General features: G+C 50.8%; 1 protein-coding gene across 1 annotated transcript in view; it reads right to left on the bottom strand.

Moving 5' to 3' along the window:
* LOC141975302 (gametocyte-specific factor 1-like) overlaps positions 1 to 25,895 on the bottom strand; it is a 113,479-nt gene that overhangs the window by 6,000 nt on the left and 81,584 nt on the right. The window contains exons 2-4 of the mRNA XM_074935599.1: positions 10,005 to 10,098; positions 4,016 to 4,116; positions 725 to 851 (exon numbers count right to left, since the gene is read on the bottom strand). Coding sequence (XP_074791700.1) covers positions 725 to 851; positions 4,016 to 4,116; positions 10,005 to 10,098 — 322 coding nt within the window. The remainder of the gene's footprint in view (positions 1 to 724; positions 852 to 4,015; positions 4,117 to 10,004; positions 10,099 to 25,895) is intronic.

Below are 25,895 nucleotides of genomic sequence, written 5' to 3'. Positions count from 1 at the left end.
CAAGTGATTTAGGTGCTGGGCTGACAGACCTGGATAGTGAACTCCTCATCACAGAGCAGACAGCATGGGCAGTGGTAGGGAAGCTTCTCCATAGTCCCCTCCCCAACTTGCCCCACTCTGAACTGGAGGAACCTAACTCCTGTTGGGAAAGTTATTCAGCCTCCCTGGCTCAGTCATGGCTTTTCTGCTAAGACAGTCAAGTAGGATGTAACAGAAGGGAGGATTGTTATGATCTAGACACTTGTCCATTAAGAACTGGACTGAGACCAATTTATTTCACATATGCCACTAGACAGGCTATAAAGATTTTTGGTCACTATCAGGTCAGATCTGCACTGGAGACCCACCTCTCTCATGGCCACTATCTTTCCTCTCTAAGCCATCCAGATTCCCAACTAGATCTCATTCAACACACACAGTTTATGGCATAATGCACAGTTCCCATTTTAATGCTAAAATCTCTGGCAGATAACACATGTAATGCAAGCCAGTTGCCTCTCAGATGCTTAGGAGAATTTCCATGGACACAGAATGAATGAAACTCAAGCCTTCAAGGACTCCTGCTGCTTCAGGATCATGAAGCACTACGGGTAAAGGGTTGCTTATGGAATAATAGAGCATTAAAACAATCTAACATTAACAGCAAAAGTTACGTTAGAACTCCGTTAGCCCAAGAGTTCCCAAAGTGAGTTTACAGAGCCAAAGGAGTCTACTATTTTCTCACCAATGTCTTCCTCAATGCAGCTTTTGTCATCACAGCTTGATATATGATGGCTGATCTCAGCTCGGGGAACCTGATGGCGGGCATTAAAGGGGCATGTGGCTAGCTGCTTTGCAATTTCAGGGTGGTTCTAGAGAAACAGAAAAAGCATGTGCTATCTCACTGAATTCACCCAAACCCTTGTGTTTTCTAATCACTAGTGAAGGGTTTGTGCAATCTGCATCCTGAAATAGGTTGAAAAAATTAAAACAAGGAAAGTCAAACTTAGTTCAGGTCCTGAGCACAAAAGCAGTGGAAAAACAGCAAAGCATACGCATCCTTTATGCTACAGCCTATGTTTGTTTATTTTTACATTTAAACTACGCCCTGAATTTATCTGGCTGAAGATCAGCCCCAGAACAAGCACAGTGAAACTGTTGCAGTGTCAGCACTGGCATGGTTCAATGCACAGATGAAATTGCCCTAAGAAGCCGACCTGGGGAGTAAGTGCTTTGAAACCCTAAATAATTCAGCCACTTTATTTTTAAATTAAGTAAGCGACAAACTAGAGAACAAGAAGAAAGTCAAGGAAAGTGTGAATGATGGAGGCAACCTAGTGACAGAGGATGTGGAAAAAGCTAATGTACTTTTTTTGCCTCTGTCTTCACGAACAAGGTCAGCTCCCAGACTACTGCACTGGGCAGCACAGCATGCGGAGGAGGTGACCAGCCCTCTGTGGAGAAAGAAGTGGTTCGGGACTATTTAGAAAAGCTGGACGAGCACAAGTCCATGGGGCTGGATGTGCTGCATCCGAGAGTCCTAAAGGAGTTGGCGGATACGACTGCAGAGCCACTGGCCATTCTCTTTGAAAACTCATGGCGATCGGGGGAGGTCCCGGATGACTGGAAAAAGGCTAATGTAGTGCCCATCTTTAAAAAAGGAAAGAAGGAGGATCCAGGGAACTACAGGCCAGTCAGCCTCACCTCAGTCCCTGGAAAAATCATGGAGCAGGTCCTCAAGGAATCAATTCCGAAGCACTTAGAGGAGAGGAAAGTGATCAGGAACAGTCAGCATGGAGTCACCCAGGGCAAGTCATGCCTGACTAATCTAATTGCCTTCTATGACGAGAAAACTGGTTCTGTGGATGAAAGGAAAGCAGTGGACATGTTATTCCTTGACTTTAGCAAAGCTTTTGACATGGTCTCCCACAGTATTCTTGCCAGCAAGTTAAAGAAGTATGGACTGGATGAATGAACTATAAGGTGGATAGAAAGCTGGTTAGATTGTCGGGCTCAACGGGTAGCGATCAATGGCTCCATGTCTAGCTGGCAGCCGGTATCAAGTGGAGTGCCCCAAGGGTCGGTCCTGGGGCCGGTTTTGTTCAATGTCTTCATAAATAATCTGGAGGATGGCGTGGATTGCACCCTCAGCAAGTTTGCAGATGACACTAAACTGGGAGGAGAGGTAGATACACTGGAGGGTAGGGATAGAATACAGAGGGACCTAGACAAGTTGCAGGATTGTGCCAAAAGAAATCTGATGAGGTTCAACAGGGACAAGTGCAGAGTCCTGCACTTCGGAGCGAAGAATCCCATGCACCGCTACAGACTAGGGACCGAATGGCTCGGCAACAGTTCTGTAGAAAAGGACCTAGGGGTGACAGTGGACGAGAAGCTGGATATGAGTCAACAGTGTGCCCTTGTTGCCAAGAAGGCCAATGGCATTTTGGGATGTATAAGTAGGGGCATTGCCAGCAGAGCTAGGGACGTGATCGTTGCCCTCTACTCGACATTGGCGATGCCTCATCTGGAGTACTGTGTCCAGTTTTGGGCCCCACTCTACAAGAAGGATGTGAAAAAATTGGAAAACGTCCAGCGGAGGGCAACAAGAATGATTAGGGGACTGGAACACATGACTTATGAGGAGAAACTGAGGGAACAGGGATCGTTTAGTCTGCAGAAGAGAAGAAGGAGGGGGGGATTTGATAGCTGCTTTCCAATACCTGAAAGGGGGTTCCAAAGAGGATGGATATAGACTGTTCTCAGTGGTACCAGATGACCGAACGAGGAGTAATGGTCTCAAGTCGCAGTGGGGGAGGTTTAGGTTGGATATTAGGAAAAACTTTTTCACTAGGAAGGTGGTGAAGCACTGGAATGGGTTACCTAGGGAGGTGGTGGAATCTCCTTCCTGAGAAGTTTTTAAGATCAGGCTTGACAAAGCCCTGGCTGGGATGATTTAGTTGGGGATTGGTCCTGCTTTGAGCAGGGGGTTGGTCTAAATGACCTCCTGAGGTCCCTTCCAACCCCGATATTCTATGATAAGTCTCTGCCTGCGCTAGAGCTTAAGTCTTTGCAGTTAATTTAACCCTCCTGAAACAGGAGGGAAGTTACTCAATGTTCCAGCTGAGGCCACATCTATATTGGGAGCATTTTGCCAGTATAGGTAAACTAGTGTGGACATAAAAGAGCACTACTGGCCCCCACTGAATGAAGAGCCTTTACCCTTAGAAAAGAGCAAGAATACAAAGAGGAAGAACCCACTGCTCAGGCTTGCTCTGCATGGCTTTTATATTACTAGAGCTATGTTGGCTAGGGGCGTGATTCCTAACCAATACAATCAGACCAGGACATCATCTTTACACGTGGATGCAGTTATACCGGTATAAGTGCGCTTATACCAGTACAACTAATATACACTAGCACTGGAGAGCTTAAAATAAGATACTAGACTGAGAGGACAAAAGAAAGGAGCAGATTCTCCTCTTAAATATACAGCATTCTCGCCCAGGATAGAAGACTGCGAAGAGGGACTTGCAGACAGATGTACACTGAATAGAGTTATTAGCAGTATAAAAAAAGATGGCTTAGCAGCTCTCCTGCTCTGATTGCAAAGTAAAGAATTAACTGCAACATCAGATCACTTCTGCTTTGGCCAGCCAGAAGGCATCCATATAACACTGGCTGCATTTGCTCCATGGCCTGAGTGGGAAGTAAATAGCCTGGTCCCATGAGTGAACTGTTGGAAGAGAATAGGATCCCATCACTGAGCTAGGTATTCTGAAGAACCTGTTTCGCCTTTCTTCAGGGTAAATGCACTGATCCGAAGGGCATTACTAAATATGAACTGGATGCTTTTACGAAGTGGTAAATGGATGAGCGATATAAATATGAAATAAAGACGGCTTCTTCCAGCCTAATAGCAAGTGAATGCATCCTTCTAGCAAAAGGCAGCACAGCATACTGAGCTCACCATGCATTAGCATTTGCAAAAATATGATTTCCCAAGTGCATTAGAGACCTTAACATCCCATCCTACCTTCCTGCACTTTATAAGATGATAGGGAAACCGACAGGCCCTGATTTGATGATCATTATCGTAGGGACATTGTATTAACCTCTCTGGATCCAAAGCATCAACTGGAAGAGAAGGAATAAAAAGACAAAAGAAAAAACATTCTGTAAAACAAGATTTAAGTTCATCATCAACACAATTAACAAGAGTGGAAGCATACTAGGTACTGGAGCTGCCCTCTAACGGGGTTAAGCCATCAATTTTTAATAGCCGAGACAAAAATGCTAAACTGCTAAGTTGGCACTCGCTGTGTGTACCCAACCAAATTCACTTCGGATTTTGGGTGAGTGGAATATTCAATTAAAAATGAGGAAAGCGCAATCAGTAGTGCAGAGTGGCCAGTACATATTAATGACTATACTTATGCAGAACAGTGAGCTGGAAATAAACATTACTATAAAAACCCTTGAAGCTACCAAATTAGCTAGTTGTACAGTAGTGACATGCTAAGGATTGGCAGAAGCACGGCACTCTGAAGTAAATCCTTTTGCATTTACCTTCAGACTCCAAGGCCATCTCTGCTGGATTAAGAAAAAAATCAAACTGAAACAAACATGTCTGGAGTAAAGGATGCAATTTGCACTACAGTGCACTTGGCCCTGTAAAGTGCAGAGGTTGGCAGGTGCTTAAGAGCCCAACACTCACTGAACATAGTGAGGGCCTAAGTCACAGGCACTTTTTGAAAATGTTCCCTCCTAGTCCATACTATGACCCAGAGACAGGCATGAATCACCTTAATCACTTAACAGTTACACAGAAGGGACAAGGTAGGGGAGGACCAACTTCTGATAGTGAGACACACAAGCTTTCAAGCATACATAGACCTCTTCTTCAGGATTCAGTTTGTGTCCATGCAGCAGCTTTCTTGCCATCACAAATGTGTCTCCCCTCACACCTTCCATGCTATTTATCCGCGTTTGTATCAGAGTACAGAGGGCATGCACAGAAAGGAACATGGGCCAATGGACTGTGGGAGGTTTTCTAGATAGCTGGAAGTAAGGGGGACGGGGCAGACTGATTACAAAGATCAGTGTTTTTCAACCTTTTTGATACCAGGGACCAGCTTAGAATCATAGAATATCAGGGTTGGAAGGGACCTCAGGAGGTCATCTAGTCCAACCCCCTGCTCAAAGCAAGACCAACACCAACTAAATCATCCAAGCCAAGGCTTTCTCAAGCTGGGCCTTGAAAACCTCTAAGGATGGAGTTTCCACCATCTCCCTAGGTAACCCATTCCAGTGCTTCACCACCCTCCTAGTGAAATAGTGTTTCCTAATATCCAACCTAGACCTCCCTCACTGCAACTTGAGACCATTGTTTCTTGTTCTGTCATCTGCCACCACTGAAAACAGCTTTGCTCTATCCTCTTTGGAACCCCCCTTCAGGTAGTTAAAGACTGCTATCAAATTCCCCCTCACTCTTCACTTCTGCAGACTAAATAACCCCAGTTCCCTCAGCCTCTCCTTGTAAGTCATGTGCCCCAGCTCCTTAATAATTTTTGTTGCCCTCCGCTGGACTCCCTCCAATTTGTCCACATCCCTTCTGTAGTGGGGGGACCAAAACTGGACGCAACGCTCCAGGTGTGGCCTCACTAGTGCCAAATGGAGGGGAATAACCACTTCCCTCGATCTGCTGGCAATGCTCCTACTAATACAGCCCAATATACCATTGGCCTTCTTGACAACAAGGGCACACTGCTGACTCATATCCAGCTTCTCATCCACTCTAATCCTCAGGTCCTTTTCTACACTGTAGCAGTGCATGGGATTTCCTTCCTTCCTTCCCAAGTGCAGAGTTCTGCACTTGTCCTTGTTGAACCTTATCAGGTTTCTCTTGGCCCAATCCTCCAATTTGTCTAGGTCACTCTGGACCCTTCCCTACCTTCCAGCGTATCTACTTCTCCTCCCAGTTTAGTGTCATCTGCAAACTTGCTGAGGATGCAATTAATCCCATCATCCAGATCATTAATAAAGATGTTGAACAAAACCAGCCCCAGGACTGATCCCTGGGGCACTCCGAATGATACCAACTGCCAACTAGACATGGAGCCATTGATCACTACCCGTTGAGCCCGACAATCTAGCCAGCTTTCTATCCACCTTATAGTCCATTCATCCAATCCATGCTACTTTAACTTGCTGGCAACAATATTGTGGGAGACCGTATCAAAAGTTTTGCTAAAGTCAAGATATATCACATGCACTGCTTTCCCCATATCCACAGAGCCAGTTATCTCATCACGGAAGGCAATCAGGTTGGTCAGGCATCACTTGCCCTTGGTGAATCCAAAGCTTGCAGCCTTTCTAAACAGTGTCAGGGAGATCTGAGGGACAGGCCATTGAGAAAGACTGACACAGGTACTTCGTCACAAGTAGCCATTTGTCCTAAGTGGAAAGTGTCCTAGTGTTTGTATGAATACTGTGCGCGCCTCAGTTTTCCCTATGCGTTGCACAAGTATCTAGGTGGGGGGAGAAGGGTGTGGGACCTTTGCAGATACCCCGAGAGGGAAGGTGCAAGTGCCGTCTAGCTCCCTGGGCCCAGACAATAGTTGTATCCTGGCAACTGATTGCTGGGCCCCATCCTCTGCACGAGCCAGTTGGAGGAATTGGAGAACAAAGGGAGGTGGAGGCCAGGTGACCGGTTTGCCTGGGGAACAGCATACAAGATGGAGGAGGGGCAACTGGGTGTGACTGTAGGTGGGCTGCTGGAGGCTGGTCAGACTCCTGGTTTGGGACTCAGGAGGAGAGACCCATGGCTCTGGGGCTCCTCAAGTTGAACTTTGCTGTAACTTCCTGCTTTCTGTGCTAAATAGATTCTGCTCTATGCTGTGTTCCAGACGACTAATAAACCCTTCTGTTTTACACCGCTGGCTGAGAGTCACTCCTGACTGCTGAAGTCGGGGGTGCATGGCCCCTTTGGAGGGCGTGTAAGGTTTCCCCAGGTGTCCTATTCAGGTGGCTCACTGCAGGGAGCTTATGGTGTGCAACAGGGATGCTGAATGCTCCGAGGTCAGACCAAGGAGGAGCTGAAGCCCAGGAGGCTTGTCCTAGTGAGAGTGTGCCCCAAGGGGCAGTCACACTGCAAGAGGGTCCTGGTCTGGGGGCTAGTCTTCACCAGACTCACTGCAGCTGCGCTAATGTAGGGCAGTAGTGTAAACGCACTATGAAGACCAGAGAGCGCTTTCCTGTCAGCATAATTACTCCACCTCAGTGAAAGGTGGAAGCTATGACAGAATGAGAGTGTGTCCCACTGACTTAGTGCCGGTGCTGACAGCTCAGGGGGGTGGCTTTTTCATATCCGTGACTGACACAAGTTACATCAACTTAAGCGGAAGCGTAGACAAGCCCTGAACTTCATTCAATGGTTCCAGAGCACCAAGCCCGTGCATCCATGAACTACTACTATGGGGGGAAAAAAGTCCCCAATGCCTCAAACCAACACCATATACCTGGCTAGGCCTCTGGAGAGGGCAGCACCCTTACCTGACCATGGTACTAATTAGGTCTGTCGATTAATCACAGTTAACTCACGCGATTAACTCAAAAAAAATTTTTTTAAAAAAATGAATCGCACAGTTACATTTCAATTGGTATTCTATTGTGTGTGTGTATTAAACATTTTCGGGTGTATTCCACATTTTCAAATATATTGATTTCAATTACAACACAGAATACAAAATGTACAGTGCTCACTCTATTCTATTTATTACAAATATTTGCACTGTAAAAATGATAAACAAAAGAAATCTCATTTTTCAATTCACCTCATACAAGTACTGACGTGCAATCTCTTTATTGTGAAAGTGCAACTTACAAATATAGATTTTTCTGTTACATAACTGCACCCAAAAACAAACCCAATGTAAAACTTTAGACCTTACAAGTCTCCTCACTCCTACCTCTTGTTCAGTCAGTCACTGAGAGAAACAAGTCTGTTGACATTTATGGGAGATATGCTGCCCACTTCTTATTCACAATGTCACCTGAAAGTGAGAACAGGCGTTTGTATGGCACTTTTGTAGCCGGCATTGCAAGGTGTTTACATGCCAGAGGTGCTGAACATTCGTATGCCCCTTCATGCCTCGGCCACTGTTCCAGAGGACATGCTTCCATGAGGATGACACTTGTTAAAAAAATAATGGGTTAAATAACATGTGACTGAATTCCTTGGGGGAGAGCGGTGCGCCCCCTGCACTGTTTCACCCGCATGCTGCCACAGATTTTCTGTTATAGCAGTCGCAGATGAATACCCAGCAAATGATGTTCATTTTAAGAACACTTTCACTGCAGATATGACCAAACACAAAGAAGGTACCAATCTGAGATTTCTAAAGATAGCTACAATACTCGACCCAAGGTTTAAGAATCTGAAGTGCCTTCCAAAATCTGAGAGGGACGAGGTGTGGAGCATGCTTTCAGAAGTCTTAAAAGAGCAATACTCCAATGTGGAAACTACAGATCTAAACCACCAAAAGAGAAAAATCAGCCTTCTGCTGGTGGCATCTAACTCAGATGATGAAAGTGAACATGTGTGGGCCACACTGCTTTGGATCGTTATTGAGCAGAACTCATCAGCGTGGACACATTTTCTCCTGCAAATGTAAACAAACTTGTTTGTCTTAGCAATTGGCTGAACAAGAAGCAAGACTGAGTGTACTTGTAGGCTCTAAAGTTTTACATTGCATTCTCAAACAAAACAATTTTTTTTGTACATAATTCTACATTTGCGAGTTCAACTTTCATGATAAAGAGATTGCACTATATTACTTGTATTAGGTCAAGTGAAAAACACTATTTCTTTTGTTTTTTTGTACAGTATAAATATTTGTAATGAAAAATAAATATAAGTGAGCACTGTACACTCTGTATTCTGTGTTGTAATTGAAATAAATATATTTGAAAATGTAGAAAACATCCACAAATGTTTAAATGGTATTCTATTATTTTTAAGTGCGCGATTACATTTTTCAATTGCTTGACAGCCCTAGTACTAACAGGATATTAACCATGTTGCGTCTGTAGCAAAACGCATTTTGGAGCCAGCCACTGGGAATAAAGTCTATTATGAATTATGGCAAGGACAGGGCCTTAATAAGAACCGTCACTTCACTGGGATGATCCCCAGGAAATTGATTTAGGCCCTGGCTGCACAAGACATGACTGTAGCTTTATAACCAGTTTGTACCCCACACAGCAAATTTGATCTGCTAGTTGGATCATCCATTTCTCCACACCACAGACATGCTGCAGCTGGGGGACATAGTCCTCTAGGTCAATGTGGGAACTCACAAACCATGATGCACACTGTGGAGGACTGCAAAATGGCAACTTCCTGGAGCTCTTCATGCCTTGAACATCACTGATAAGAACGCTGCGGCTTGGCCGGATTGCATACACTAAATTAATAAAACGAACCACACACAGCTGAGTTACGCCCCCACTCCAGCCTTCCTGGCTCACAAAGGTTGGGGCATGATGTAGAGTATCTGCACCCAATACACTGCCTAGAAGCATTTGTCTCAGAACACCCAGGCCCCGACCCAACAACTACATATTACCCAGCCGGTCTCACACCCACCTTGAAAAACCTAGGTATTGTTTCTTGCTGTGATATTGACCCACATCATCCTTTATTGCCTCTAACGTTTGTGTGGTTTTGAATTGCAAGACCACCGCTGCACCTGGTTTTGGGTCCCAGAATGAAAGAAGTTGTGAACTGCTGCTCTAATACACAGAAGCATATATTCACCAAACTTAATGCCTATAGCGGAAAGTTACTCCACTCCCTCCTTTAACCAAGTTTAAGATACTTTCAAAGATCGAAGCGATCTCTCACTGTATCTTTGCAGGAACCATGAATAGAAACAGAGAATTGCAGGACTGGAAGGGACCTCGAGAGGTCATCTAGGCCAGTTCCCTGCATGAATATTAGAAGCCAGCAAAGAAACACTTACCATAGTTGCCTTCTAAATCCATTTGACTGATGCTGAAAGAACTGAAGCTTTGTTGGAGGACGCTTTGAGCCAGTCTCTGAGTGTCACTCTCCTCCTAAAAATATCAACCCTACAGACGAAAAATGAGGAGATTCACAGATTTCTAAGGCCAGAAGAGAATTATGATAATCTAGGAGTGGTTTTTAACCTGCCACTGGCAGACCCCTGGGGGTTCACAGATTATGTCTAGGATTTCCAAAGGGGTCCTGCTCCTCCATTCAAAATTTTTTAGGAGTCCTCAAATGAAAAAAAGTTGAAAACTACTGATCTAGGCTGACCTTCTGTAGAACACAAGGCATAGGACTGCCAGGAATTAATTCCCATTTGACCTAGAGCAGATCTTTTTGAAATCAAAATTGGATGTCTTTTGAAAATTTGATGGAGAATCTACAACAGTTGGTAATTTTTCCAATGGTTAATTATCCTCACTGTTAAAAATAAACCTTATTTCCATTCTGCATTTTTCTAGCTTCAACTTCCAGGCACTGGAAATAACTTTAAAGTCATTTCAATTTATCCATCACAGCTATTAAGTGTCAAAGATCAACTGCACTACAGCAAGTGGTAGACTTTACAACTACGCTGTGCAGGCATAGGATACAAGCTTATTCTTGGGGGCCCACGTATAATGTAGGGTACCGGGAACCACGTATTCTTGTGCTCCACAGAGAAAAGGTTTCCTCCAAGATGCTAAAATCCACAGATTTTTGTCAGAAACATCCTCTTTTCCCAATACATTTAAGAGGATTCAAAGAACCAGTTCCCAAGAAAAATTAAGCCATGTATTTGGGGAGCTCAGTTATCTTTTCTTATACACACTTAAAGTAATACTCCATCCTGAGCCCCTCCACCTTCCTGAGAGGTCAACACTTTTACACCTACCTTGTGGCTCATGATCTGTATGAAGAACTTGGTTCCTGATGTTTTAGTTAAAACAAACAAACAAACAACACAAACAACACAAAGAGTTAGATTCTCTCCTGTCTTCACTGCAATTCATACAATTTGAATGCATCAGTCCTCTAAAAAAAATCCTTCCCCCCAAGATTATAAGTCTAAATAAGAGAGAATTTAAAGGACTGCACAGTCTAGAGACAACCTGAATCTCAGATTTGGTTGCTCATCAGAAAATATGTTTGCTACCCCGCCGGCCCAGCCGGGGAAAGGGGAAGGGGGAGGGAGGGGGAAGGGCTACCCGGCTGGGGGGAGGGGGAGGGACAAGGAGGGGAGGGGGAAGGGCTACCCGGCTGGGGGGAGGGGGAGGGACAAGGAGGGGAGGGGGAAGGGCTACCCGGCTGGGGGGAGGGGGAAGGGCTACCCAGCCGGGGGGAGGGAAGAGGGAATAGGTTACCGGCCCGGGGGAGGGGAGGGGAACCCGGCAGGAGGCGTTACCCAGCAGACTTTGCGCCGAACCAGGGGCGCGTGGTCTCAGTGCGAAGGCGGCTCCTGGAGCTCCGGAGCAGGCACCGCGAAGCTCCCTTGTCCTGCGCCGTGAGACCACAGCGAGGTGCTCACGCCCCCTCCCCTCCCCTCCCCTCCCCTCGGGCACCTCAGCGAGGCTCCAACCGCCCCCTCCCCTCGGGCACCCCAGCGAGGCTGCTCAAGTCAGCCCGCCCGCGGAAGGGGCGGGGCGGGAGGGGCCTGGGCACTCGGCGCAGGGGTTAGCTGGCGCCCCCCAGGGTCGGGCTTGGATTGGAGCAGGCCGTGTTGGGAGGGCGGGGCGAATGGGGGAGTGCGGCTAAGGGGCCATGGTGCAGGCTGGGACAGCAGTGGTGGCAGGGGATGGAGCGCAGCCTGGATGGTAGAGCAGTGCATGCTGGGAACGTGGGTCAGAGGTGGAGCGGTGCAAGCTGGGACAGCAGGTGAGGGGCAGGAGCAGTGCATGCTGGGAACGTGGGTCAGAGGTGGAGTGGTGCAGGCTGGGACAGCAGGTGAGGGGCAGGAGCAGTGCATGCTGGGAACGTGGGTCAGAGGTGGAGCGGTGCAGGCTGGGACATCAGCTGAGAGGGGAGCAGTGCACTCTGGGAGTGCAGCTTGAGGGTCTGGGAGCTGTTTATGCTTAGGGTTACCAACTTTCTAATTGCACAAAACCAAACACCCTGCCCCTGCGCCTGCCCCTGCCCCCCTCTCGCTACATTCCCCCTCCCTCGGTGGCTCGCTCTCCCCTGCCCTCAATCACTTTCGCTGGGCTGGGGCAGGGGATTGGAGTATGGGAGGGGTGAGGGCTCTAACTGGGGGTGCAGACTCTGGGGTGGGGCCAGAAATGAGGGGTTCAGGCAGGAGGGAGCTCTGGGCTGGGGCAGGGAGCTGGAGTGCTGGAGGAGGTGAGGGTTCCAGCTGGAGTGCGGGCTCTGGGGTGGGGCTAGGGATGAGGGGTTTGGGCTGTAGGAGGGGGCTCCGGGCTGGGGGGTGAGGCTGAGGGATTCAGAGTGTGGGAGGAGGCTGTGGGTTCAGGCAAGGGGTTGGGGTGTGGGAGAGAGTGAGGGCTGGGGCTGGGGCTGGGGCTGGGGCTGAAGTCTCTGGGGTGTGGCCGGGGATGAGGGGTTTGTGGTGCAGGAGGGGCTCCAGGCTGGGGCTGAGGAATTCAGAGTACGGGAGGGGGCTGTGGGTTGAGGCAGGGGGTTGGGGTGCAGGATTGGGTATGGACTCCAGCTGGCGGTGCAGGCTCTGGGGTGGGGCTGGGGGTGCAGGACGGAGCTCTGGGTTTGGGGGAGTGGCTCAGGGCTGGAGCAGGGGGTTGGGGCACATGCTTACCTCAGTCAGCGGGGCTAAGGCAGGCTCCCTGCCTGTCCTGGCTCTGCGCTTGACTTGGAAGTGGCCAGCAGCAGGTCCAGCTCCTAGGCTGGGGGCCAGGAGGCTCGGTGCGCTGCTCTCACCCACAAGCACTGACACCCCCCCCCCACCGCCCGCTCCCATTGGCTGCAGTTCCCAACCAATGGGAGTGTGGAGCTGGTGCTCAGGGTGGGGGCAGCACACAGAGCCCCATGGCTCCCGCGCCTAGGAGCTGGACCTGCTGGCCGCTTCTGGGGCGCAACGCAGTGCCAGGACAGGTTGGGACCAGCCTGCCTTAGCCCTGCAGCACCGCCGACCGGACTTTTAACGGGACCCTTTTCAGGGTCCCTTTCCAACTGGGCGTTCCAGTCAAAAACCAGACACCTGGCAACCCTATGTATGCTGGGAGTGTGGGCAAGTAGGGAGGGGTGTCTGCTCATGAGTATGGGCTGCCCTGCTTAGACTAAGCTGCCCGGCCCATGCTGGGGCCTCTGGAAGTTGTCACTTCAGTACCATGATGTGCTTTTGCTCTGAAACGTGACTGGCTAAAAATGGCATCTCCTTAGCTGGCCTGTGTGTGTGTGTGTGTGTGTGTGTGTGTGTGTGTGTGTGTGTGTGTGTGTGTGTGTGTGTGTGTGTGTGTGTTGGAATCAGAGCTGTGATGGTAGTGACAAAAATGAGAAGGGGGAGGATTTGTTGCATTTTGCTCGTTTTAACTCAGCAGAGCCAGCCCAGCTACAGGAGGGAGAGCTCAGGTCTATTCTGCATCATCATTGTTATTATTTATTTGTATTAGCATAGTGCCCAGGAGCCCTAGTCATGGACAAAGATCTGTTGTGCTAGGCACTCTATAGTGATTAAACAAATGCAACATTAACAGAATTAATATCATATTGCCGCTATATAAATCCACACTACATCCATATCTTGAATACTGTGTGCAGATGTGGTCGCCCCATCTCAAAAAGATATATTGAAAATGGAAAAGATACAGAAAGGGGCAACAAAAATGATTAGGGGTATGGAACAGCTTCCTTATAAGGAGAGAGAAGACTAGGACTTTTCAGCATGGAAAAGAAACGACTAAGGGGGGATATGATTGAGGTCTATAAAATCATGACTGGTGTGGAGAAACTAAATAAGGAAGTGCTATTTCTGCTTCTCATAACACAAGAACCAGAGATCACCAAATGAAATTTAAGCCTGTTGCCTATTAAACAAACAAAAGGAAGTATTTCTTCACACAATGCACAGTCAACCTGTGGAACTCCTTGCCAGAGGAAGTTGTGAAGGCCAAGACTATAACAGGGTTTAAAAAAGAACTAGATTAATTCATGAATTAGTCAGGATGAGCAGGGATGCAAACCCAAGCTCTGAAGTGTACCTAGCCTCTGTTTGCCAGAAGCTGGGAATGGGCCAACACTAGGTAAGGAGGAATTCTAGGCTACCCTTAGCTGTATGGTTATGACACTGTCTGACCCCCCTACTGGGTCCCAAGGCCATAGAGCCATTCAGCCAAATGGATGGTATTGAGATGGGGGACTATGACCTGTTCAAAGAGGCTTTGCTGCTGAAGTATGAACTGACCCCCAAGGCGTACAGGAAACGATTCCGGGGTGTACGCAAGACCCCAGGTGTCACTTACAAGGAGGTCGCCAATCTGCTGGGGGAATATCCCTGTAGGTGTGGGAAGGGCACAGGGGCCACTACCACAGAGGAGGGGTGTAACCTGGTGGGGTTGGGGCAGCTGTATGACATCTGCCCTCCAGACCTTAGGATGTGGTTAGTGGACTGGAAGCCTAAAGATCTGCGCAGTGCAGGGACACTATTGGATGAGTTTGTGAACAGCAGATAGGGGGCAGGAGGGAGTTCCACATCAGGAATTATGATGTGATTGGAATAACAGAGACTTGGTGGGATAACTCACATGACTGGAGTACTGTCATGGATGGATATAAACTGTTCAGGAAGGACAGGCAGAGCAGAAAAGGTGGGAGAGTTGCACTGTATGTAAGGGAGCAGTATGACTGCTCAGAGCTCAAGATTGAAACTGCAGAAAAACCTGAGTGTTTCTGGATTAAAGTTTAGAAGCGTGAGCAACAAGGGTGATGTCGTGGTGGGAGTCTGCTATAGACCACCGGACCAGGGGGATGAGGTGGACGAGGCTTTCTTCCGGCAACTCACAGAAGTTACTAGATCGCAGGCCCTGGTTCTCATCAGGGTGACTGAAGTCTCCCATATCTGCTGGGAGAGCAATACAGTGGTGCACAGACAATCCAGGAAGTTTTTGGAAAGTGTAGGGGACAATTTCCTGGTGCAAGTGCTGGAGGAACCAACTAAGGGCAGAGCTCTTTTTGACCTGCTGCTCACAAACCGGGAAGAATTAGTAGGGGAAGGTAAAGTGGATGGGAACCTGGGAGGCAGTGACCATGAGATGGTTGAGTTCAGGATCCTGACACAGGGAAGAAAGGAGAGCAGCAGAATACGGACCCTGGACTTCAGAAAAGCAGACTTTGACTCCCTCAGGGAACTGATGGGCAGGATCCCCTGGGAGAATAACATGAGGGGAAAGGAGTCCAGGAGAGCTGGCTGTATTTTAAAGAATCCTTATTGAGGTTACAGGGACAAACCATCCCGATGTGTAGAAAGAATAGTAAATATGGCAGGCGACCAGCTTGGCTTAACAGTGAAATCCTTGCTGATCTTAAAACACAAAAAAGAAGCTTACAAGAAGTGGAAGACTGGACAAATGACCAGGGAAGAGTATAAAAATATTGTTCGGGCATGCAGGAGTGAAATCAGGAAGGCCAAACCACACCTGGAGTTGCAGCTAGCAAGAGATGTTAAGAGTAACAAGAAGGGTTTCTTCAGGTATGTTAGCAACAAGAAGAAAGTAAAGGAAAGTGTGGGCCCCTTACTGAATGAGGGAGGCAACCTACTGGCAGAGGATGTGGAAAAAGCGAATGTACTCAATGCTTTTTTTGCCTCTGTCTTCACGAACAAGGTCAGCTCCCAGACTACGGCACTGGGCAGCACAGCATGGGGAGGAGGTGACCAGCCCTCTGTGGAGAAAGAAGTGGTTCGGGACTATTTAGAAAAGCTGGGCGAGCACAAGTCCATGGGGCCGGATGCGCTGCATCCAAGAGTGCTAAAGGAGTTGGCGGACATGATTGCAGAGCCATTGGCCATTCTCTTTGAAAACTCATGGCGATCGGGGGAAGTCCCGGACGACTGGAAAAAGGCTAATGTAGTGCCCATCTTTAAAAAAGGGAAGAAGGAGGATCCTGGGAACTACAGGCCAGTCAGCCTCACCTCAGTCCCTGGAAAAATCATGGAGCAGGTCCTCAAGGAATCAATTCTGAAGCACTTACAGGAGAGGAAAGTGATCAGGAACAGTCAGCATGGATTCACCCAGGGCAAGTCATGCCTGACTAATCTAATTGCCTTCTATGACGAGATAACTGGCTCTGTGGATGAAGGGAAAGCGGTGGACGTGTTGTTCCTTGACTTTAGCAAAGTTTCTGACACGGTCTCCCACAGTGTTCTTGCCAGCAAGTTAAAGAAGTATGGGCTGGATGAATGGACTATAAGGTGGATAGAAAGCTGGCTAGATTGTCGGGCTCAACGGGTAGTGATCAATGGCTCCATGTCTAGGTGGCAGCCGGTATCAAGTGGAGTGCCCCAAGGGTCGGTCCTGGGGCCGGTTTTGTTCAATGTCTTCATAAATAATCTGGAGGATGGTGTGGATTGCACCCTCAGCAAGTTTGCAGATGACACTAATCTGGGAGGAGAGGTAGATACGCTGGAGGGTAGGGATAGGATACAGAGGGACCTAGACAAGTTGGAGGATTGTGCCAAAAGAAATCTGATGAGGTTCAACAAGGACAAGTGCAGAGTCCTGCACTTCGGAGGGAAGAATCCCATGCACCGCTACAGACTAGGGACCGAATGGCTCGGCAGCAGTTCTGCAGAAAAGGACCTATGGGTGACAGTGGACGAGAAGCTGGATGTGAGTCAACAGTGTGCCCTTGTTGCCAAGAAGGCCAATGGCATTTTGGGATGTATAAGTAGGGGCATTGCCAGCAGATCGAGGGATGTGGTCGTTCCCCTCTACTCGACATTGGCGAGGCCTCATCTGGAGTACTGTGTCCAGTTTTGGGCCCCACACTACAAGAAGGATGTGGCAAATTGGAAAGAGTCCAGCAGAGGGCAACAAAAATGATTAAGGGACTGGAACACATGACTTATGAGGAGAGGCTGAGGGAACTGGGATTGTTTAGTCTGCGGAAGAGAAGAAGGAGGGGGGATTTGATAGCTGCTTTCAACTACCTGAAAGGGTGTTCCAAAGAGGATGGATCTAGACTGTTCTCAGTGGTGGTAGATGACAGAACGAGGAGTAATGGTCTCAAGATGCAGTGGGGGAGGTTTAGGTTGGATATTAGGAAAAACTTTTTCACTAGGAGGGTGGTGAAGCACTGGAATGCGTTACCTAGGGAGGTGGTGGACTCTCCTTCCTTAGATATTTTTAAGGTCAGGCTTGACAAAGCCCTGGCTGGGATGATTTAGTTGGGGATTGGTCCTGCTTTGAGCAGGGGGTTGGACTAGATGACCTCCTGAGGTCCCTTCCAACCCTGATATTCTATGATTCTATGACTCAGAAGGGGAGTCACACAGAGACCTCTCCAGGGTGGGACTCCAGGTAGCCCAACTCATGGGTGCCCCTGAAGGTCGGGGTGGGCCAATCCCCCGTGGGACTTGAGGGACCTGAAATGTAATTACTGTGGCCAAAAAGGACACAAGGTGGCTCAATGCCTGAAGATGGAGGAAATGGCAGCCGAGCAGAACCCGGCGGGGGGGGGTCAACCGAAGCCCACCAAGAGGGGGCACCGCAGGTCCAGGAGGCCGCAGTCGATAGGGCTATGCTGGGGGTGGGCGGGGGGGAGATACCGAAGCACCGAGGGTAGGGCTTGACAGTGTTGGGCCAGAGCCTCTGTCCCAAGGTGGGGAAACTGAGGCACTGCAAACCAGGGCTGTACCCTCAAACCCAGCAGCCGAATTCCAGATGGAGCTGCAGGAGGATCCCTCCTTAGAGAAACTGAGGGCCCTTGCTGGCCACAGTGGTGCAGGATCCCAGGGGGAGGACTGCCGGGAGAGATTTCTGTGGGAGAAGGGATTCCTGTACCGGGAATGGGCTGTGTCAAGGTTCCTTCCCCATTCTGAACTCTAGGGTACAGATGTGGGGACCTGCATGAAAACCTCATAAGCTTACTTTTACCAGCTTAGGTTAAAACTTCCCCAAGGTACAAAATTATTTTACTCTTGGATTTCTACTGCCACCACCAAACTTTAACTGGGTTTACTGGGAAAATGTAGTTTGGACACATCTTTCCCCCCAAAATCCTCCCAACCCTTGCACCCCACTTCCTGGGGAAGGTTTGGTAAAAATCCTCACCAATTTGCATAGGTGACCACAGACCCAAACCCTTGGATCTTAGAACAATGAAAAAGCATTCAATTTTCTTACAAGAAGACTTTTAATAGAAGTAAAGGAATCACCTCTGTAAAATCAGGATGGTAGATACCTTACAGGGTAATTAGATTCAAAACAAAGAGAATCCCTCTAGGCAAAACCTCAAGTTACAAAAAAGACACACAGACAGGAATAGTCATTCTATTCAGCACAACTCTTCTCAGCCATTTAAAGAAATCATAATCTAACACATACCTAGCTAGATTACTTACTAAAAGTTCTAAGACTCCATTCCTGTTCTGTCCCCGGCAAAAGCAGCATACAGACAGACACAGACCCTTTGTTTCTCTCCCTCCTTCCAGCTTTTGAAAGTATCTTGTCTCCTCATTGGTCATTTTGGTCAGGTGCCAGCGAGGTTACCTTTAGCTTCTTAACCCTTTACGGGTGAGAGGATTTTTCCTCTGGCCAGGAGGGATTTTAAAGGGGTTTACCCTTCCCTTTATATTTATGACAGGCTGGTTCAGGGCCAACTGAACCTTGGAAAGCCAGGAGGCAATTGGTGGTCCTCCCCCAGAGGGACCACCACAGACTGTTGTATTTGGCCCACAATATTCCCCTTTCAGGGCATCTGGTGCACCAGGCAGAGGCTGCTGCAGCACTTTTAGTGGCCCGGGGCCTTTGATGCCGTCCAACAGTATTGAGGGCCTGGGACTCCTGCCAGAGTGGGGGGGGGGAAGGCCCAGGATAAGTGTAAAGCAGCTCTGAGACCTCTGCCCATCATAGAGGAGCCTTTCCAGAGGGTGGCCATGGACATAGTGGGGCCCCTCAGCAGGGCAACCCAGTCGGGGAAGAAATACATTCTGGTGGTGGTAGATTTCGCTGTGCGCTACCCCGAGGCAGTGGCCATGTCCTCTATGGAGGCAGACACCGTGGCAGACGCGCTGCTCACCATTTTTAGCAGAGTGGGTTCCCCAAGGAGGTCCTTACAGACCAGAGGTCCAACTTCATGTCAACACTGCTCCAGTGCTTGTGGGAGAAGTGTGGGGTCTGACACACCTGGGCCTCAGCGTCTCACCCTCAGTCCAACAGGCTGGGGGAGAGGTTCAATGGGACCCTAAAGATGATGCTGAAAACCTTTCTGGACCAGCACCCACAGGAGTGGGAGAAGTATTTACCCCACCTGCTGTTCCCATACAGGGAAGTGCCCCAGGAATCCACAGGGTTTTCCCGTTTCGAGTTGTTGTATAGGAGGAGGGTGAGGGGACCCCTCGACTTGATGAGGGACGAGTGCGGGGGGAAGGCCTCCCCCGATGGAGTATGTTCTGACCTTTCTGGAAAAGCTCGCGGAGCTCATGGGCTTGGCCAGGGGAAACCTAGCAAGGGCACAGAGGAAGCAGAAGGTCTGGTACGACCGCTCAGCACGTGCCTGCTTCTAGGCTACCAGGGATCAGGGGATGCTTCTCATCCCCATGAGGAAGCACAAGCTGCAAGCTGCCTGGGACGGCCCCTTCAAGGTCATCAGACAGGAAAATGAAGTGAAATATGTCGTGGAACTGTCCATCCGGGCACACCGCCACCGGGTGCACCATGTCAACATGATGAAGCCATACTGGGACAGGGAGAAGTTGGGGCTGGCTGGGTGTGGGCAGTGGGAGGAGAAGGGAGAGGATCCCCTGGTGGGACTCCTCCCTGAGGGGGGGGCTGACCCCTCGCTGGAATCAATTCTCCTCTCAGACCAGCTAACCCCTGCCCAGCAGGCAGAGATCAGAGAGGTGCTGCCTTCACACCGGCAGCTGTTCTCCAGCCGGCCTGGGCTCACTAACCTGGCTGTTCACCGGGTGGAAACAGGAGCCAATCTTCCCATCAGGTGTTCCCCATTCAGGGTCACTAGAAAAACAGCCCAGGACCTGGAGAGAGAGGTTGGAGACATGCTGGCTTTAGGGGTGATCCAGCCATCCTCCAGCCCCTGGGCCTCTTCCATGGTGCTGGTCCCCAAGAAGGATGGGTTGATCCGGTTCTGTGTGGATATGGGAAGTTCAGTGCCATCACCGTGTCCGATGCCTACCACCGATAAAATCCTAGACAAGTTGTGGGGGCGCTGATGTGACGAAGTGGGACTGTTCTTAATGTTTCCTCTGAATAGTGTGGGGGTGCCTCAGTTTCACCTATGCAGTTCTTAAGGATCTAGGTGGTGGGATAAGGGTGTCTGATCACTGCAGAGCCCTAGAGGGCAGGTGTGTGCAGGAGTCTGGACACAGAGAATGGCCGACACCCTGTTTCCTGGCCACTGATGGCCTGGCCCCTTCCCCCCTGCAAGGTGAGAGCTAAAGGGTTGGAGAACAAGGGAATCAGGTGACCTCCTGGCCCGGGAAAGGGACAAAGCCCAGAGGAGGAGGGGCTGGAGGGAGTTTCAATTTGGGGCTGGCTGGGACATGGAGTGAAGGGCAGACGTGGTTGTCTGGCTCACTGCCCCCCAAAATGGACCCAGCTGAGGGGTCCTGTTCTCTGCACCTACAAGCTCTGTTTTAGACCATGTTCCTGTCATTTAATAAACCTCTGTTTTACTGGCTCGCTGAGAGTCACATCTGACTGTGAAGTTGGGGGGCAGGACCCTCTGGCTTCCCCAGGAGCCCTGCCTGAGCGGACTCACTGTGGGAAGCGCACGGAGGGGCAGAGGATGCTGAATGCTCCGAGGTCAGACCCAGGAAGCTGTGTGAGCCGTGTGTCCTGCAGACAGTCTGCTCACAGACAGGAGACTTCCCCAGAGTCCTGACTGGCTTCATGGGGAGCAGTTCCAGAGCATCGCCCGGGGACTCCATGACAGCGATCAAATCCCCCCTCACTCTTCTCTTCTGCAGACAAAATAACCACAGTTCCCTCAGCCTCTCCCCATAAGTCACGTGCCCCAGCTCCCTACTCATTTTCATTGCCCTCCGCTGGACTCTCTCCAATTTGTCCGCATCCTTTCTGTAGTGGGGGCCCAAAACTGGACGCAATGCTCCAGATGAGGCCCTCACCAGTGCTGAATAGAGGGGAATAATCACTTCCCTCGATCTGTGGGCAATGCTCCTATTAATGCAGCCCAATATGCTGTTAGCCTTTCTGGCAACACGGGCACACTGCTGACTCATCTCCAGCTTCTCATCTGCTGTAACCCCAGGTCCTTTTCTGCAGGTCCTTTTCACCAGTTCCTTATCCACCTTTCAATTCTCATATTAAACCCCATCTTCTCCAATTGAACTAATAATTTCCCAATTGTGTCAAATGCCTCACTGACAACCAGGTAGATTAGATCGTTGGTTCTCAAACTGGGGGCCATGACCCCTTGGGTGGTCACAACCCAGTTAAGTGGGGAGGTCACGAGCCCCGACCCCAGCGCGTGGCTGTAAGTTGCGAGCCCTGACCCCTGTGCCAGTCTGTGAGCCCCGACCCCTGTGTGGAGCTGCTGGGCTACGAGCCCCAACCCGCGCACATGGCTGTGAGTCCCGACCGCTGCGCCAGGCTGTGAGCCCCGACCCCGGTGTGCAGCTGTGAGTCCTGACCCCAACCCCTGCGCCGGGCTGTGAGCCCCGACCCCGACAGGGAATTGTGGTTGCGAGCCCCGACTCCAACCCCCACACAGGGCTGCAAGCCCAGACCCCAACCCTGGCCAGGAGCGGGGCTGTGATCCCTGAGTCTGACTGCCACATGGGGTTGCAAGTCCTGACCCCAACCAGGAGCGGGGCTGTGAGCCCTGAGCTGGGGCATCCAGGACGCTGGGAGCCCCGACCCCTGTAATGGGGTTTCAGGCGGAGCCCGGCCATGCTGAGGGTTATCAGCCGGGAGCACGCACAGGGTTGTCAGCCCCGAGCCCCGCCACCCGCTGTGTTTTAGTCTTAATTTAAAAGCAGTGAGTAAAGGTCAATTCATTTTAAGCAATAGGATTTAAATTTAGTATTTAACATGGTGTTAAATATCAAAAATGTGGTTTTAATTTTTAAGGGGGGGTCGCACTCAGAGGCTGGGTGTTCGAAAGGGGTCACCAATACAAAAAGTTTGAGAACCACTGGATTAGATCTACTGCGTTTCCTTTGTCTGAAACCTCAGTTATCTTCGCAGAGACACCGCTCAGGTTGGCCTGGCAGGACCTACCGATTGTTAAACCAGGTTGTATTTTATCCCAGTTACCGTTCACCCCTTTGTCCTTCGTTACTTTCTCTCTCAGAATTTGTCCCCAGACCTGGCAGAGAGCTGAGGTCAAATTAAAAGGCCTGTAGATACCTGGACCACGTTTTTTTCCATTTCTTAAAAATAGGAACTATATTAGCAATTCTCCACTCCCCCGCCCCGAGTTTACAGTCATCAGAAATCCTTGCTATTGGGCTTGCAATTCCATGTGCCAGTCCCCTTACTATGCATGGATGGAGCTTATGGGGTGCTAGGGGCTGCAGTGAGTGGGGTGGGAGGACCCAGTAGGGGGCACTCGCCCCTTCTAGTCTGTGCCGGCCCCAGCATAGTGCTCAATTTGTGCTATTTTGGGGGTTGTAAATCTAAGCTCCTGAGCGCTTGTCACTAAGGAGCCCATGTGCAGTGCAGCCTGGTCATAGAATCATAGAATATCAGGGTTGGAAGGGACCTCAGGAGGTCATCGAGTCCAACCCCCTGCTCAAAGCAGGGCCAATCCCCAATTTTTGCCCCAGATCCCTAAATGGCCCCCTCAAGGATTGAACTCACAACCCTGGGTTTAGCAGGCTAATGCTCAAACCACTGAGCTGTCCCTCCCCCCTGGCTCCCTGGCCCAGCTCCCCATGCTCTGTGCAGCGCAGTGCAACTAGATGTGGGATTCTTCACTTGTCCTAATCTACTGTGCTGTGTGGCTGTTAAACAGCTGCTCCGTCCCACCCCAGAGGTGGCTGCATCTCAGTGCTGGGCAAAGGATCCCTGTATAAATAGCCCCTGCACCCCACCCCAGAGGTGGCTACTTCTCAACCCCAGGGATGAACTGAGTGACTGGAATACAAGTGACTCTAGTCCTGGGAGTGAGCAGAGCTGCTGGGCCTCTTGCCAGGGAGGTGGGCAAGGCCTCAGCAGAGATTGGGGCCCTGGGGTGGTGCAAGGCTGGGGCCGAGATTCTTCTGGCCGTGGGAGCCCAGTGACTCAGTCAGTGCCCCGCTCCCAGCCAGCCCCCCCATTCACCGAGCCCTTCGTGCCAGCCATGTCGCTCTGAGTCGCACTAGGTGCCACTCGATAGGTCACCTAAAATCACACGGTTTCTTTTCGGTGCCTCGACTGGGCAGCGGGTAATGAGAGGTGGATAACGGATTCTCCAGGCCAGGACTACAGACCTGCTCCCTCGCTGTGCCAGGGATGCCCCGCTGGTCCCATCTCTGCCCCAAGAGCCTCCCCCCGCAGTCCCTGGCAGGGAAGGGATTGCCCCACTGCCAGCGCCCAGCAGGCCTATGTGTGACATGAGTTTGGGGGTCTCAACCCCGTCCCTAGGGGGATGGGTCCATGCTCTGACGGGCATTAGCTGACAGCCAAGGACTGGCCAAGAGTGCCCTCCCCGCCTTCTCGGGCAGGGCAAGGGGTGGAGTACAGAGTGATCTGCTGTGGGGCCCAGGCCCTCAGTCTCTTGGGCTGGCAGCACTGCCCCAGCGATGAACCTCCCCCAGGGGCAGGGAGCAGCTGCCGGGTCCAAAGCATCCCAGCAAACACTGGCCATTTGGCACCAGCCAGGGGAAAGTCTCGCACCCAGGCCATTCTGGATCAGAAGCGTGTGTGGGGAGATGGGAGCTGAACACAGACCCCTCTCCAAACGCCCAGCAGCCCCCAGGGCCTCGTCCCTGCAATCCCTCTAACGCCATGGGCACAGGGTCCCTCAGCCAGCACCCCCATAGGGCCCAACAGTGGGGAACCCAGCCCCTTACCTGGCTGCTACCTCCCATGGCCTTGACGCTGGCCCCAGTTCAGCCCAGTTCCCCCACTCTGCAGGGCACTGGAGAAGCCTCCACTGGCAGCTTTGCCGCTGGCTCTCTGTGGCAGCTCCTGCCGAGGCCCCAGGGCCCACGCAGGGCAGCGCTGCCCTCCCAGGGGGCTCATTAGCCAGGGCCATGCAGAAGCCTGGGGCCCAAAAGCCAACCATGGCTCCCCAGCCGGGAGCAGGTTTCCTTGACACCTGGGTACCCCAGGAGGCCAGATCCTAAAGAGCAGGAGGGGAAGATGCAGAAAGAGGAGAGCTGTGCACGGGGCCATGGAGCGGGGGGAAGGGACAGAGAGACGTTTAAATCAGAGGGGCGGAGGGCACGCCCCATCTTCCTCAGAGCCCTGGGCTGGCCTGTGCCCCGTGGCACGAGGGGTGGAGGCTGGAAAGTGACTTGCCTTGCCCCAGAGTGCCAAGGCCACTGGCTGTACCGGAGAGGCAGTGCGGCTGCAGGAAATGCCCCCCCTCCCCTCGAGCCGGGCTCCGTGGGGCCAGGATTCAGGCCTGGAGAGCTTTGGGCCTTGTGGAGGGGACTCCAGCACTGGGGAAAGGGCCAGCTCGACTGCCCCAGAGCCCAAGGCTTGCGTCACACCCCCATCCCCCACGCCAACGGCCCTGCCCTGAAGGGACCCATCTAGGGGCAGAGCGGAGCTCAGGCTCTGTAGCCCCAGCGTGCCAGTCCCACAGCCGGCAGGCAACGCGGGTGCTGTCCCAACAGGAACTGGACTGAGCCCCTCTCCACAGCCACCACCCACTGTCAGACACTGCTTCCCTGGGACAGATTCGAACCCGTGCCCCAGAGAGGAGAGACGCCCCCTAGCCAGCCCAGAATATTATTATTCATCTTACATAGCACTGTCCAGCAAAACACTTCCCAAAGGAGGTCAGTGTCATCATCCCCACTGTACACATGGGGAAACTGAGGCAGAGGGCAGGGAAGGGATTTGCTCAAGGTCACCCAGTGGCAGAGCCAGCCATAGACCTCCAGTCTGCTGCATCCCAGTTCAGTGCTTTACCCACTAGGCCACACTGCCTCTCTTGACTCTGTGGCCATAGCTCGGGAGCGGCTTTCCCTCCATGCACTGCCAGGGGGAGCCATGAGATGTTTAGTATTGTCTGTCCCAAGTGTGGGGAGGCACGAGCCACCCCGGGTCCCACACAGGTGCCTCTGTCCAGGTGGCACGAAGGCCGAGCGGGCCCATCAGCTTTGGTGCCCCTCTTGTGTCCCAACATTCAGAAGTCACTAGTCAGGCCTCAAAATCATGAGATTTGCTTAAAAAATCACAAGATTTTAATATTTGTTTGCATTCTGGCATGGCTGTGTTTGGGAGGGTGCGAGGTCTGGGGCTTCTCCTCCACGCCGAGGGTGGGCACTTTATCTAACGAAAGCGAAGATTCTTCGTGACTGATCCCATTCCAACTCACCCCCCCACCCACTGCTGGGCTCACCATGCAATGATGGGCGTTGGCAACGCTGGCCGTTTAAGGGTTAAAGTGTGACAGGGTGTTGGTCTACCCTGGCACTAGAAGGGCAGCAGGAAGAGCAGCAGCCCCACAATTGAGCTGCCTTGGAAATTTGGGGGTGTGTGTGGAACCCTTATGTTTTCACCCCTTGCAAAAAATTTTCAAAAGCCAAAAATGTACATGTGTG

Source organism: Natator depressus, chromosome 20 (genome assembly GCF_965152275.1).
Source record: "Natator depressus isolate rNatDep1 chromosome 20, rNatDep2.hap1, whole genome shotgun sequence".
Taxonomy (NCBI): domain Eukaryota; kingdom Metazoa; phylum Chordata; order Testudines; family Cheloniidae; genus Natator; species Natator depressus.
The sequence above is the reverse complement of the archived record's forward strand: the minus strand, read 5'-3'. Positions and strand labels throughout refer to the sequence as shown.